The sequence below is a fragment of the Rattus norvegicus genome, chromosome 3 (genome assembly GCF_021556685.1).
Source record: "Rattus norvegicus strain SHRSP/BbbUtx chromosome 3, alternate assembly SHRSP_T2T, whole genome shotgun sequence".
Lineage (NCBI taxonomy): Eukaryota > Metazoa > Chordata > Mammalia > Rodentia > Muridae > Rattus > Rattus norvegicus.
In genome coordinates, this window is record NC_141536.1 from 70,859,721 (window position 1) to 70,875,858 (window position 16,138).

Here is a 16,138-nt window from a genome sequence, read left to right on the forward strand (position 1 = left end):
TTACACTGGACTTCTGATCAGAGACTATGAAAGCCAGAAGATCCTGGGCAGATGTCATACAGACCCTAAGAGAACACAAATGCCAGTCTAGGTTACTATATCCAACAAAACTCTCAATTAACATAGATGGAGATACCAAGATTTTCCACAATATCTTTCTACAAAATCAGCCCTAAAAAGTATAATAGATGGAAAACTCTAACACAAGGAGGGAAACTATACCCTAAAATAACAAAACAAAACAAAACAAAAAAACAAGAAAAGTAATCTCCTTGCAATGACACCGAAAGAAGAGAGACATTCCACTTATAACAATGAAAGTAACAAGAAACAAAAATCACTATTCATTAAAATCTCTGAACATAAGTTGACCCAATTCCTTAATAAAAAGACATAGACTAACAGACTTGATATGTAAAGAGGACCCAGCATTTTGCTGCATACAGGAAACACACCGTAGAGACAAGGACTTTCTTCCTGAGAGTAAAAGGCTGGAAACAACTTTCAAAGCAAATGGTCTAAAGAAATAAGCTGGAGTAGCCATTCTAATACCGAATAAAATTGGCCTTCAACCAAAAGTCATCAAAAAAGATAAGGAAGGACATTTCATCTTCACCAAATGAAAAGTCCACTAAGATGATCTCTCAATCCTAAATATCTATGGTCCAAATACAAGGGCACCTACATCCATAAAATAAACCTTACTAAAGCTCAAAGCACACATTGCACCTCACACAATAATAGTAGGAGATTTCAACACCCTACTCTCATATATATATATATATATATATATATATATATATATATATATATGTATATATATATATATATAAAACATTTCATCCTAAAACAAAATAATATACTGTATTCTCTGCACCTCAGGGTACCTTGTCCAAAACGGATCATATACTCGGCTACAAAACAAGCCTGAACAGATACAAGAAGATTGAAATAATCCCATGCATCCTATTAGATCACCATGGACTGAGGCTGGTGTTCAATAATAACAAAAGTGACTGAAAGCCCAAATATACATGGAAGTTGCACAATGCTTTACTCAATGATAACTTGATCAAGAAAGAAATAAAAAGAGATATTAAAGGCTTTTTAGAATTTAATGAAAATGAAGGCACAGCATACCCAAACTAATGGACACAATGATAGCAGTGCTAAGAGGAAAACTCAGAGCTCTGAGTGCTTCCAAAAAGAAACAGTAGAGAGCATATATTAGCAGCTTGACAGTACGTCTAAAAGCTCTAGAACAAAAAGAAGTAAATACACCCAGGAAGAATAGAAGGCAGGAAATAATCAAAGGCAGGACTGAAATCAACCAAGTAGAAACAAAAAGAATGATACAAAGAATCAACAAAACCAGAAGCTGGTTTGAGAAAATCAAAAAACGTAGATAGACCCTTATCCAGACTAACCAAAGGGCACAGAGACAGTGTACAAATTATCAAAGTCAGAAATGAAAAGGGAGACATAGCAACAGAATCTGAAGCAATTAAAAAAATCATCAGATCCTACTACGAAAATGTATATTCAACAAAACTAGAAAATCTGGAGAAAATAGACAATTGTCTAGACAAATACCAGGTACAAAAGTTCAATCAGGATCAGATAAACCATCTAAACAGTTCCATAACTCCTAAAGAAATTGAATCAGTTATTAAAAGTCTCCCAAACAAAAAGAGCCCAGGACCAGATGGGTTTAGTGCAAAATTCTTTCAGACCTTCATAGAAGAACTCATATCATTAATGTCCAAGGTATTTCACAAAATAGAAACATAAGGAGCACTACCCAATTCCTTCTATAAAGCCACAATTATGCTTACACCTAAACCACACAAAGACCCAACAAAGAAAGAGAACTTCAGACCAAGTACCTTTATGAATATTGACACAAAAATACTCAATAAAATTCTTACAAACTCAATCCAAGAACATATCAAAATGATCATCCATCATTATCAAGTAGGCTTCATCCCAGGGATGCAGGGATGTTTCAATATACGGAAATCCATCAAGGTAATCCGCTATATAAACAAACTCAAAGAAAAAAAAACATGATCATTTCATTAGATACAGAGAAATCATTTGACAAAATTCAACAGCCCTTCATAAAAGTCCTGGAAAGATCAGAAATTTAAGCCCATCCATAAACATAGTAAAGGAAATATACACCAACCAGTAGCTAACATTAAAATAAATAGAGAGAAATTTGAAGCAATCCCACTAAAATCAGGGACTAGACAAGGCTTCCCACTCTCTCCCTACTTACTCAGTTTAGTACTTGAAGTCCTAGCCAGAGAAATAAGGCAACGAAAGGAGGTCAAAGGGATACAATTTGCAAAGGAAAAGGTCATTACTTGCAGATGATATGATAGTATATTTAAGTAATCCCAAAAGTTCCACCAGAGAACTACTAAGCCCATTAAACAAATTCAGCCAAGTGACTGGGTGTAAAATTAACTCAAACAGATCAGTAGTCTTCTTCTACTCGAAGGATAAACAGGCTGAGAAGGAAATTAACGAAATGACACCCTTCACAATAGTCCCAAATAATATAAAATACCTCAGTGTGACTCTAATGAAGTAAATGAAAGATCTATACGATAAGAACTTCAAGTCTCTGAAGAAAGAAATTGAAGTTCTCAGAAGATGGAAAGACCTCCCATACTCATGGATTAGCAGGTTTAATATAGTAAAAATGGCCATTTTGCCAAAAGCAATTCACAGATTCAATGCAATCCCCATCAAAATTCCAATTTAATTCTTTATAGAGTTAGAAAGAACAATTTGAAAATTCATTTCGAATAACAACAACAACAAAAAAAACAGGATAGTGAAAACTATGGAGGAGGATGACCCCATAAGAAATCTACCAGTCTCAAGTAACCTGGACCCCTGAAATTTCTCAGACACTGAGGCACCAACCAGGTACCATACAGAAGCTCATTTGAGGCTCCTACCACATGTACAGCAGAGTACTGCTATTCTGGGTTCAGTCAGAGAAAATGCACAGAACCCTGAAGACTTTGAAGCCCCAGGGAGTTTAGATGTCTCTGGAGTGGAGGGTGGAGGCAAGGGGCTATCCTCGTGGAGACAAGGTGGTGGAGCAGAGGTATGGGATGTGGAACAGTCAGAGGGGAGACTGGGAGGGAAATCAAATCTGGAGTGTAAAAAATTTGACATAACATAAAATAATATTTTATTTTATCACCAGTAGATAAAAATGGGGAAAAAAAACCCAAACGATGAAAAGAAATATAAAATCCTGAAGTCCTTAGTCATCAGGCAAATGCAAATCAAAGCGACCCTCAGCTTCTACCTTACATCAATCAGAATGGCTAAATGCTCAAGCAAAAGTCCATAAGTACGTGTAAAGGATGATGCACACTCGTTCATTAATGGTGGGATCACAAACTTGTACAACCAATCTGGGAATCAATTTGGCGGTTTCTTAGAAAATTGGAAATAGTTGTACCTGAAGACACTCCTATACCACTCCTATATTGTTCCTAGGCATATACAGAAAAGATGTTCCACCATACTATGCAGTCACATGCTCCACTATTTCATAGCAGTGTTATTCATAATAGGGAGAAACTGGAAACAACCCAGATGTCCCTCAACCAAAGAATGGATACAGAAAATGTGTTACATTTACTCAATGGAATACTACTCAGCTATTAAAAACAGGGGGACCATTACTTTTGTGGACAAATAGACAGAAATAGAAAATATCATCCTTAGGTAACCCAGACCCAAAAGGACATGCATGGTATATACTAATCGATAAGTGGGTCTTAATCATAAAGAACAGAATACCATGATACACCCTATAGACCCTAAAGAAATTAAACAAGAAGGAATGCCCAAGATGAAATTCTTAAATCACACTGAGAAAGGGAACAAAACAGTTATTGGAGATTGGAGGTGGAGGGAGGGCGGCTTCTTGGTGAGAGATGAAAGGTGGAAGTGAATGGGGGTTAGAATCAGGTGTGGGAAGACAGAGAGGCCTAGAAGGCCAGGAGAAAATTAAATTACTTATTCCTATAACACAAGCATTTGGGAAGAGCAAACTAATTTTAAACTTAGTCAATATCAGAGAATAATAAAAAAAGGATTAATAAATAGATAAGGAAAATATAATAAAGGGATTCAGCAAATCCAAGGCATCATTCCTTAGAGTATTATAAACCAAATTGGCACAACCATGGCTTTACTAACCAGAGAGAGCAAGAATGAGAATGAGAGCTAGAGAGAGAGAGAGAGAGAGAGAGAGAGAGAGAGAGAGAGAGAGAGAGAGAGAGAGAGGAGGGAGAGAGAAGAGAGGGAGGGGGCAGGAGAGAGGGGGTGGGCAGAGAGGGGGGAGGGAAGAGAAGAGGAATTAATAAAATGTATTTAATCTAAAAAACTACAAGTAATGTCAAATATCTACATTCAGCAAACCAACCAAAACTAAACCATGATGTCATGTTGTCAATCTAAAGAGACCCATTCCCACCAACTGAAAAGTATACATGGGCCAGTCTATGGCTCCAGTATGTATGTAGCAGAGGACTGCCTCATCTGGTATCAGTAAGAGGAGAGGTGCTTCATCCTGTGGAAGCTTGATGCCCCAGAGAAGGAGCATGTTAGTATTGTAAGGGACGAGTGGATGGATAGGCAGGGGAGTACCCTCTTAGACACATAGGGAGGGGGATGGGTGAGTGAATTTTGGAGGGGAAACCAGGAAGGGGATAACATTTGAAATGTAAACAAATAAAATAATTTTTTAAAAGATTTCAATCCAAAACCTTCCCCAAATACATGGAGTCACAAAAAATTCTATAAATCAACCTAAGAAGATATAAAGCTGGTTCATCTGAAACTAACCAAAGAAGGGAAAATTCAAAAAGAAATACTTTCAAACTCCTCCTATGAAGCTAGCACCACTCTCATACATGAACCAAGTGAAGACCCACTAAATTTCAGGGCAGTATGCCTAACGAACATATACTCAAAACTACTCAATTCAATATTGTAAGCACAGAATATAAACATACATGAAAAATATTATATACTATCACAAAGTTTGCTTTATCACTGAAATCTATAATGCTTCAAAATATGTAGTCAAATGTTATACGTCATATGACTGAACTTACATAAAAATGATTTGATCTCACTAATAGATGTAGAAAATTATTTGTCAAATTCCAACAAGGCTTAATGATAAAAATTCTAGAGAATGTAAGAATTGAAGGAATATATATTAGCATGATAAAAGCTATATTAAAAATGTGGCACATCATTCTGCATCAAAAAATCTGAAAGCAATCTTAATGAAGTTACGAAGGAGAGAGGGATGTCTCCTACCTTTAATCTTTATCAGCATTGTACTTAAATACTAGCTGGAGAAATAAAGCAACTGATCGGAATTAAAAAGGATATATATATTCCATGCTAATAGATTGGTAGACCAAACTTTTGTGAAAATGACCGATTTACCAAAAGCTATTCATAGATTCAATATGACCATAATAAAAATTCTCATTTCATTCTTCACAGAATTTTAAAAAATACTGAAATTCACACAGAATAACAAAATACTCCCATATTTATAACAATCTCCAGTAAAAAGAATGGTGGTAGAGAGAATACTGCTGTAGATCTTACGATATATTACATAGCTATAGGACAACCAAAAAAAAAAAAAAAACAGAATACTACTGACACAAAAATAGACATGTATCCCTTTGGAACAAAATACATGATCCAAATATTAGGATATGTAATTTCAGTCACTTAATATTTGACAAATATACCAGAAATATAAGTTGGAGAAAAGACAGCATTTTCAACAAATGGATTTGATAAAAGTTTTGCAGAAGAATGAAATTAGACCTTCATCTATAGCTTTGCACAAAAACCTAACTCCAAATGAATGCAGAACTAAATGTAAAATTTAAAACTGTTTGAAGTTTTATTTTATTCCAGTCAGAAATGACAAAGATCAATGGAACAACGAACAGCAACGTTTGAGTGGATGCTAGACAAAGCTAACTCTCATTCACTGTTGGTGGAATTACAAAATGGTACGTACAATAAAATAATGATTAAAAAAACCTGTAGAGAGTTGTCAAAAGTATAAATCTTCCATAGCACCCAAGGACAACTCTGTTGGCATGTGCTGAAAACTTATTATCCAACTCCACAGACATTATTTGCTCATCTATGCCTAGTAATGCTCTGCTCATAATAGCTAGTAAATAGAAACAGGGTTAACATCCTTCAAACAATGAATGGATACTGAAGTTATAGTCCCTATGCACTATGGAAAACTACTGAGCTGTGAGTAAAAATTAAATCATGAACCTTGCAGATAAATGTATGGAATGTAAAGAAAGACTATATTTTGAGTGGCATAGCTCAGACTTTGAAAAACAAATGTCACATGTTTACTCTGACTGCAGGCTCCTCGCTCCGCAGTTCTGAATTTATGTCCTGGAGAACCTGCAGGAATCACGAGAGTAAAACTTGACTTTTACCATGAAAGCAGGGTTGGGGAGTAATAGAGACTGAAATAAAAGGACAAATGTGCTCTGATCAGGGAAGTCTACAGGGAGTCCTTTTAGGGAGTTGAAGGGAGGTAATGCCAAAGAAGGTTGGAAGAAGTTAAAGAGTACAAGTGATTTGATAGGGTAAATGGGAAATGGGGGTGTGGTCATTAGGAAAATTGGGGAAATAAATAAACACTGATGAAAAGGGGGTATGTAAAATGACATGGGCAAAAAGAATCATACTATTAACATTTTACTTAAGAAAAATTTTATAAAACACAAAATTCTGTGTACTTTGTATGAAATATTCTTCTCTGGGCAGATATGTTCTGGGTAAGAGGCAAGGACCATATTAGAAAACCACAATACCTGCTCACTGAAGACTACCTTCCATAGTAACAGAAGGCATTATTCAAGCTTCTAAAGGAGAGAGGCAACCCTCAGTGCTGCCTACCTATGATTCCTATGAACTGTATCAATGACCAGCATGACACAATAACTCGAAGGACTGAATAGTGACACGCACATCTTGGTGGTAAAAAAAAAAAATATCTATCTAGGGGTTGGGGATGTAGCTCAGTGGTAGAGCGCTTGGGTGGCAAGTGCAGCGCCCTGGGTTTGGTCCTCAGCTCCTAAAAAAACCTTTCTAATTAGACCTAAGTCCTTTAAACAAGAGGGAAAATGTAACTTGTATTGGAAATAACTAAGTGAACTCTCTACTCAATAGTAGTGAAATCATGGTTATTTAAGGATCCACAGCTATCAGATTGCTAAAGAAACAAATCTCTAACAACACCCAATAAACATCTGTTCTTACACCCACAAATAAGTGTGGCCTTCACCACACTCAAACAAATTACAAAAACAAAAACAACAGACCAAAAAAAGAACAAACACAAAAACAAGGAAAACAACAACAACAACCACAACAACAACAACAACAAAACCTAAAGCCAATCAAAATGCAAAGTCCTGGAATCCATTCATAATATATATATATACATATATATATATGTACACATATATATATATATGCAAAATTTTCCTGCACCTAAGACTCAGGGAATCTTGCATAAGATGGTGAAAAAAATTGTAAAAAACAGGAGATCAGAATGTTTGCTATGAGTTTGTATCTCCCAGTACTTTCAGAAAATTGAACCCATAAAGCCTCACCAACATAATTGGCTAAATACAAGCTGAAAAATTATGTTAATGAATACCAAAGCAGACAGGGAAAAGTAAATGTGACTTCAACAGTATAAAAAAAAACCAAGAAACAAAACAAAAACCAAAAACCAGAACAAAACAAAAGAACAACAAAAACCAAAAAACAAAAAAATAAAAAACTACAAGCAACAGGAAAATCCTGGGTGCAGAAGCAATAGTTTTCCCTAGGGAAAAACACAATTGTTTTTCCAATACAAATAATCCTCCTTGAAAACATACATATAAGTAACATTATATGGAGTCAAATGACTACACATAGGATTATTTTTGTATGTACATGCACTCATATACATATAACAGCAAATTACATATAAAAAGGTGTTCATAGATTTGAAAAATGAGAAAGGACTGTATTTAGGAGTGTTTATTAGGAGGAAAGTAAAGAATAAAATGAATTAAGTTTATTATCTCAAGATGTTAAAATAACAATACAATAAAAGAAAAAAAGGAAAATTTGGAGTGAAACTAGATCTGTGAAAATTTCCTGAAGTTAAATTTGAAAAATTAATATATAAGAAACTTTTAAAATATGACAAAGAATACCTAGGAGGCAATTCATTTTTCTTTGAAATCTGGTATGATGATGTTAAATGTAAGCTTAAGGCAACATTTTTCTAACACAGAGACATTTTATATTTTTGATGTAACTGTGCTCATTTGATTCTGCAAACATGGGTTTTACTTGCTTGTATTTAATCACTTTAAAATATTTTTAATTCCATATTACTCGAAGAAAATATAAAATTCCTAAAGTATACTTTCTACTATTATATTGGTGAACTTAATAACCTTAATATTTACAGAGCTTTGAAATTTAAGAGGAAAAGTATTGTAGTTGGTCATTAGGTGGCAGAAAATAGAACTAAAAATGAACTACAATAAAGATCTTCCTGGGGGAGGGAGGAGCTTTTGTAGGGTTTAACTTCTTAAATTTACCAAGAAATGAAATAAGTAGTTTCTTAATTTGATTTATACTGCAGCATGCACATGTGTGGGCCAAAGTGTAGGGTCACTATACTTCTAAGACAAAACTGAATGAATAATTGGGGATACTCTCTCAATATAAAACAGAAATGATCATGATGTCACCAGACATGAAACGTCAGATGCAGCAGAAGGATTAACCTGGTCACTATGGTTATATAAATGTGATTTACAGATAACTGTGAGATTTAAGTCATCTTATTTTTACATTTCTCAGTAACTTTCCTCTCTGGAAACTTAGCATCTGTTATATAGATCATTGGGAACTCTCAGCTCCACAAACTAATACAGTATTTTCTCGGTGTTTTTACATTTCTTTTTATTTCATTTTTCTTTTTTGCTTTTTTCTTTATTTCTTTTTTCCTTTTGGTCTGTTTGTTTGTTGTTTGTTTGTTTTTTAATCTTTTTTACAGTCCAGACTTTACCCCCTCCCAGTCCACCTTCTGACTATTCCACATCCCTACCTCCTCCCCAGTCTCCATCAGGATGTCCCCACCCCCACCCCAACCCCACCCCCACTAGACCTTTAAACTCCGTGGGACCTCCAGTCCCTTGAGGGATAGGTGAATCTTCTCTGACTGAACCCATACCCGGGAGTCCTCTGCTCTATATGTGTTAGGAGACTCATACCAGCTGCTGTATGCTGCTTGATTTGTGGCTCAGCTTCTGAGAGATCTCGGGGGTCCAGGTTAGTTGAAATTACTGGGCTTCTTACTGGGTCACGTAGAGGTAAATATTAAAAAAAAAGAATCTGCCAACAAACAATATTGTCAGAACCATCAGGCCACATGGCATCTGTGGGGTATTTTCATCATAATCAACAAAATGCATCAACCCGATTCCCTAAGTTTCCATTTTCCATCCCAAGCTGTCACCTGCTCTACTCTGGACCTGAAGAGATCTAGCTGCCATAGCTAGCCCCACATTGTCACCGGCTACTCTCTAGCCCCAGTAGCAGCCACTCTATTGCGAGTGAACTCTGTTCACAGTCCCAGCATCTGCCCACTATGGTCATAGTCAAAACTCCCAGTAACCTACTAAAATCAAAATTCAATAAGCTTGTAATTTATCAATCAGATTTATATTAGTAAATCCTCACCCTCCAAAACATCTGAACAATAAACTCTGAACCAATTAATATTATTATGAACTGTTCACCAAGATAAGACAAATTGTCCGATAAAATTTATCCCTTATGAAACATTCATAACTATCTATGAACCCTTCAAGGCCACACAGCTCTGGATAGTCCTTCTCCTCCTACATCTTGGTTCTTCTCTCCACTCTCTTCTCTCTTTAACATTCTGTGCCCGCCTTACTTTTTCACTGCCCAATCACAGGCCTTGCCTTATCTTGTGCATGCCCTCACCTGCACATAGACAACAATCCACAGGGTTGCCCTTCTCCCCAGCTTCTTCCAGTTTTGCCCTAATTCAAACACAGGGCTCTGCAGCTTCTGTCCAATGGTTGGGATCAAATATCTGCATCTGACTCTTTGAGCTGCCTGTTGGGCCTCTCAGAGGGCAGTCAGTCATGATAGACTCCTTACTGTGAGCATGCATAGCCTCAGTAAGTGTCAGGCCTTGGGATCTCCTCTTGAGCTGGATCCCAATTTGGGCCTGTCACTGGACCTCCTTTTCCTCAGGCTTTTCTCCATTTTTGTCCCTGCAGTTCTTTCAGACAGGAACAATTCTGGGTCAGAGATTTTTGACTGTGGGATAAAAACCCATCCTTCCTCTTGATGCCCTCTTTCTACTGGAGGTGGGCTCTACACAAGTTCCCCCTTGCCACCGTAGGACATTTCATCTAGGCTCTCTCCCTTTGAGTCTTGAGAGTCTCTCACCTCCTAGGTCTATGATATAGTCTAGAGGGCTTCACCAACCTCCTCCGAGGTTGCCTGTTTTCATTCTCTCTGCTGTCCCTCCGGGTTTAAGTCCTGTTTCTCCCCCATACCTGATTATGGTTCCCCTCTTTTCCTCCCCGTCCTCTTTCCCACCCACCTACCCTCACCCCTCCTGTGATTGCTTTCTTCTCCTCCCCAAGTGTGACTGAGTCATCATAATACCTGCTACTCTGCATCTCTTACCATTTCATGCTGCTTAATTTCCTGTACAAAACCAAATTCACTTCAGATCATGCAATACAGATGTCTTACCTTGTTAGTTTTGGAACTCAGAATCTCTTTTGTTGTCAATTTTTCACAGCCCCATTTAATGGTCTACAACCAACTTCTGTGTTATGTGAGCTTATTACAGAGTTTATGTTTTCTATGCATTCAATAAAATAAGACTTTCCTCTGTCACATTCTACATGTCCTGGATATTGCAGTTATTTCTTTTTGTTATTGTTTTTAATATATTTTTTATTGAATCCTACTTAAAATTTGCTATATTAATATTCCAAAATTCTAATCAAGGCAATTAATTTAAACTTTTTTTACTGTAATGATTTTTCTATTATTATTATTATTATTATTATTATATGTAAATTTTTTACAGTTCAGACTTTATATCACTGCCTGGTCCACTCTCTGAGTGTTCCACATTCCATTCCTCCTCCCCCAACTTCACAAAGATGTCTGTTAGAAGAAGCTGCGGAGGAGGGCAACCCTATAAGATGACCAGCAGTGTCCACTAGCCTGGATCCCTGAGAAATCTCAGACACCGAGCCACCAGCCAGGCAGCAAAGACCAGATGATGAGCTCCCAATATGTATATGTATACAACAGAGGGACTAACAGGTCTGGACTCAGTCAAAGAAGATGCACCTAATCCACAAGAGATTGGAGGCCCCAAGAAGTAGGGAGGTTTGATGGGATGGGGGTGGTGTGGGAACATCCTCATGGAGATGGTTGCTTCTGATACACATAAAAGTCACCTTTCCCTGGTCTGATTTGTGGCATTCATTGAGCTAGTCATCATCTGAATTATTCTGGTTTTCTATGGGTTAATCTTTTTTTTTTTAATTTTTTTTTTAAATTACTTTTAGTTTTTTTTTTTTTTTTTAGGAGCTGGGGACTGAACCCAGGGCCTTGTGCTTGCTAGGCAAGCGCTCTACCACTGAGCTAAATCCCCAACCTCTATGGGTTAATCTTGTTGGTTATGTTTTATTCATGTTCTCTGTATCTGATTCATACTTGGATTTTGTGAAATTTTCTGTATGATTTCTTATATCTGGAATGTTGTCCTGGGTGGCCATTCTTAGTAACTATGAAGCATGGGCCATTTTCTTCTTGAACATAGGCAGGATTATTATTTTTTTTTGCCTTCAGTATAGGACTGGAACCATCTCTCTTTTTTCCCCTCCATTTATGGTTGATATTATGCATTTTCACTACAAATCAAATATAAAATCCTGTCATAATTCTAATATGTGTAATATAGATTTGTGTATTACTGGTTTTATAAACTAATAGTTTTCCATGAAAGTTCATCTATGTTACACCCTTATAAGCTTGTAACATCAAATAAATATTCTTTAGAAATTTTGAAAATAGGATAAGGAAAGATGCAACAGAAGCGTTTTGGAGCATTGTTTGCTGCTCTTGCAGAAGACTCACATAGCACACAGCTTGTAACGCCAGGTCCAGGGGATCTGGTGACCTCCTCTCACCTCTCTGTACTTTTACAGTGGTGTAGTACACATTAAATTATGTGAGCAAACATCCATATAAAATAAATAAATTATAAATATTAAGTAAAAATAATTGATGTTTTGTATTGTTTGATTCCATTTGAAAATTACTTTATTAATTTATTTCCAAAAAGGAGACGATATTATTTACTAGTAACAGGGAAAAGTGCCAAAACAAGGTAGGAGTCTAAATTTTGAAAGCCAGGGCTATTGAGTTCCAGATCCTCTAAACAACACATTATTTGAAATGCAAAGTTGTCACCAAAAACAAGTCGAGTGGCTACTGAATTCTATTAAGCCACAAGTTGTGAATCCCTGTCACAAGGGGCCATCCTGGTATCATCCAAGACAAATGGCATGCATAAAATCTCAACAACACAGTCTCTCAAACAAAAGCTGAATACAACTGACACCAATGGATATGATGAGGTGGGTGAGGAAAGCCCAGGGGGTACTGACATTACAGGACAAGCTCCAGGCAACCAAGGAATACTGAAAGTGGAAGAAACGGTGTTCCTCATGGAAGAGCATACCAACTGGTTATCTGTTTTGACAATTTTGACAGTTTGGTTTCTTAAAAATAGATAAACAAACAAACAAACTAAAACAGGAAAAGAAAAAAATTGTTTGGTTGGTGCTTGTAGCTTGATACATGGATTAGTTATTGCCAGGGAGAAATAGTCCACAGGTCTAAAAGAAGATTTGGCAAGGTTAGAGTTAGACCCACTGTATTCAATGTAAGAGAGGCATTCTCAAAGGCAGAATGTAGAGTAGCTGAAACTAGGTTTTAAACAAAGTGATGAGTAGGATATAACCGTTTATGTTGTTTAATAGGATTAGTTCCTTGCTTCCAGTTACTCAGAATCACAAGCATTTGAGTATGTGGTTCACACCAGTATAACAAAATTCATCATGAGCCTGATTTCTTTCCAAGACAGAAAAAATGTGTGTGTGTGTGTGTGTGTGTGTGTGTGTGTGTGTGTGTGTGTGTGTACATCTATGACATTACCTTAGTCAAAAATTTAGGAAACAGCTTTTTCCATGGGTAGGTAATAATATCTTTAATAATTTTAACTGTAATAGATTTTCGCAATATAACAGGTCTCTTCCATACATAAGAATAAAATGTTAGGCTCCTACTTGGATAGAATTTACTAGTCTACATTAACAGAGGCTGAATCTATCTTCTACTTTCCTGAGGTATTACTTGGCAATTATATCAGCTCTATGGGAAACCCAAGAGGGATTTATCTATAACTGGCTCTAACCTAATAGTCAAAAACTCACATACATCTAAAAATATTAAAATATTTGTATATTCTTAAAATTTTAAAAGCAACTGAAACAACAGCAAGATTACTCAGTTATATCTTTCTTTAAAAAAAAACTTCATTCTATGTTAGGAAATCTTGATATTAGGTCAATTACTGACTACATTAAAAAACTATATGCAGGTATTTTTCTCACATAAATATTTTAATAAGACATCAAACTCATCAAACTCACTGTTTTATTCTATAATGTAGAATAACTAAGCTCTTAATATTATAAAAGTTCAAAAAACATAGTTATATACAGTTCATCATTGAAGTATTTTCTGAAGGAAGTTATATTAACTTCAGAGACATGAATACACATATTAATTAATATTGTAGCTTGTATGCTCAAAGATTAACCTGCTACTCTTCTCATTTGTTCAGTACTATATCTTGCTATCTTTAATTTTTCCTGTGTCTATCATTTTAATTTATCTGGTCATCAAAACGTATTTTGTCTATGATCATAACTAGACAGGATTTTTAAAACTTTACCTGTGCTTCTTATGAGGACATTACCATTGTATGCTGGTTGTAGTTAAGGACGAGTCAATTTAGAAAACGATATACCTTTATTTTGTTATCCAAATACCTAAAAGATAATACACGATAGAAAATTTTCTATCATGAATGAACCATGCTATATTGTCCTTTTTGAAAATTCTTTATTTTTAAAATATAGGGGTTGGGGATTTAGCTTAGTGGTTAGCTCTTGCTTAGCTCACATATATATATATATATATATATATATATATATATATATATATATATATATATATATATATACATACACACACACACACACACACACACACACTCATTCCTCAAAATACACTCTGAAGAATTTGAACTGCATCTTTATTCACAATTCTAAGATTTTTTTTGATAGGATTCATTTTTTCAGAAATACATGGGAGGAAATAAAGACTTCTGAAGGCTGTAAGTTGCAGAAGCTGAGAGTCTCATGCCTACTTCATAAAGGAATTTAAAAATGTGGATTTTTTGCCTCTATCTAACTAAAAACTTAAATATTCCAGTGTTTCTGATTCTTGAAAAGTACCTTGAGAAATACAAATTAGGAGAAAAATAAATTACTTCAGCTTACTGTTTCAGTAGCCAGGGATATAGTGTATCATAGTGAGAAGGATTTCTGCTAACAGGAGCAGAGAGAGAGAGAGAGTGTTGGTCACAGAATATCCACAGCCAATTGGCAACAGGAATTACTGTTAATGCTCAGCAACTCTTCTCACTTTTATTGAGTCCAGGACATCGCCCATGAAATGGTGCCTCAAATCTTGCACATCTTCTTCCATATCCTCTGCCTAGCATCTTTCACATCCTTGTTCCTCAAGCTGTAGACCAAGGGATTCAACATGGGGATAACCATGGTATAAAAGATGGATGCCAGCTTGTCAGTATCAAAAGAGTGACTATAATTAGGCTGTAAATACATAGATATCAAAGTCCCGTAGAAGACAATGACCACAGTCAGGTGTGATCCACAAGTTGCAAAAGCCTTACGCCTGCCCTCAGTAGAGTTCATCCTCAGAATGGCTATGAGGATGAGGAGGTAAGACACAAGAACAACCAGAAGAGAAGAAATTAGATCAAAAATGGCAAATGTTAAAATTGTCAACTGAAGTTCATGAGTGTTGGAACAAATCAAAGGTATCAACGGGATGCAGTCACAGAAAAAATGATTGATTACGTTGTAGCTGCAGAATGACAGCCTGAACATCTTTAAAGTAATTGTGAGAGACAGAAACAAACCATACAGATATGCAATAACCACTAGTAGCCAACACTTCTTCTGTGACATAATGGCAGTATAGAGCAGTGGGTTACAGATGGCCACATAGCGGTCATAGGACATGGCAGACAGAATGAAAAGTTCACAAGTAACAAACAGAAGAAAGCAAGCTAGCTGTGTAGCACACAGATAATAGGATATTGTATTTTGATTCACGACAAAATTTTCTAACATTTTAGGTCCGACAGCTGTAGAATAACCAAGATCAGTAACAGCCAAGTGTTTGAGAAAGAAGTACATGGGTGTTTGCAGCCGCGAATCCACTATTGTGAGTATAATCATGCCCATATTTCCCATAAATGAGATCAGATAGATGATGAGGAACAGTACAAATAATGGGCCCTTCAGGTCAGGGTGATTAGTGAATCCTATCAGGATGAAATCATTCACAACTGTGAGGTTCTGTTTCTCCATGAAGTCATATTACTAAATTTATTCTGGGTATAAAGAGTTAAATTAATTTTTAATGTCATTCAATGTCATAATAAGGTGATTTTTATAATACATCATTGTCATACATGTTATATATTGAAATTATCTAATAATTATTTCAAAATTATATTATTTATATATATGGAAGAATAAAAGAGAGATATAAAGATGTAAATGCACTTCTATAT

At 35.9% G+C, this 16,138-nt stretch overlaps 1 protein-coding gene across 1 annotated transcript; it reads right to left on the reverse strand.

Annotated features, from left to right (window-relative positions):
* Window positions 1–14,996: 14,996 nt before the first annotated feature.
* Or8k39 (olfactory receptor family 8 subfamily K member 39) lies at window positions 14,997–15,932 on the reverse strand. The gene has a single exon (NM_001000313.1). It carries the CDS (start codon window positions 15,930–15,932, stop codon window positions 14,997–14,999), a length of 936 nt encoding a protein of 311 aa, NP_001000313.1.
* Window positions 15,933–16,138: the final 206 nt, after the last annotated feature.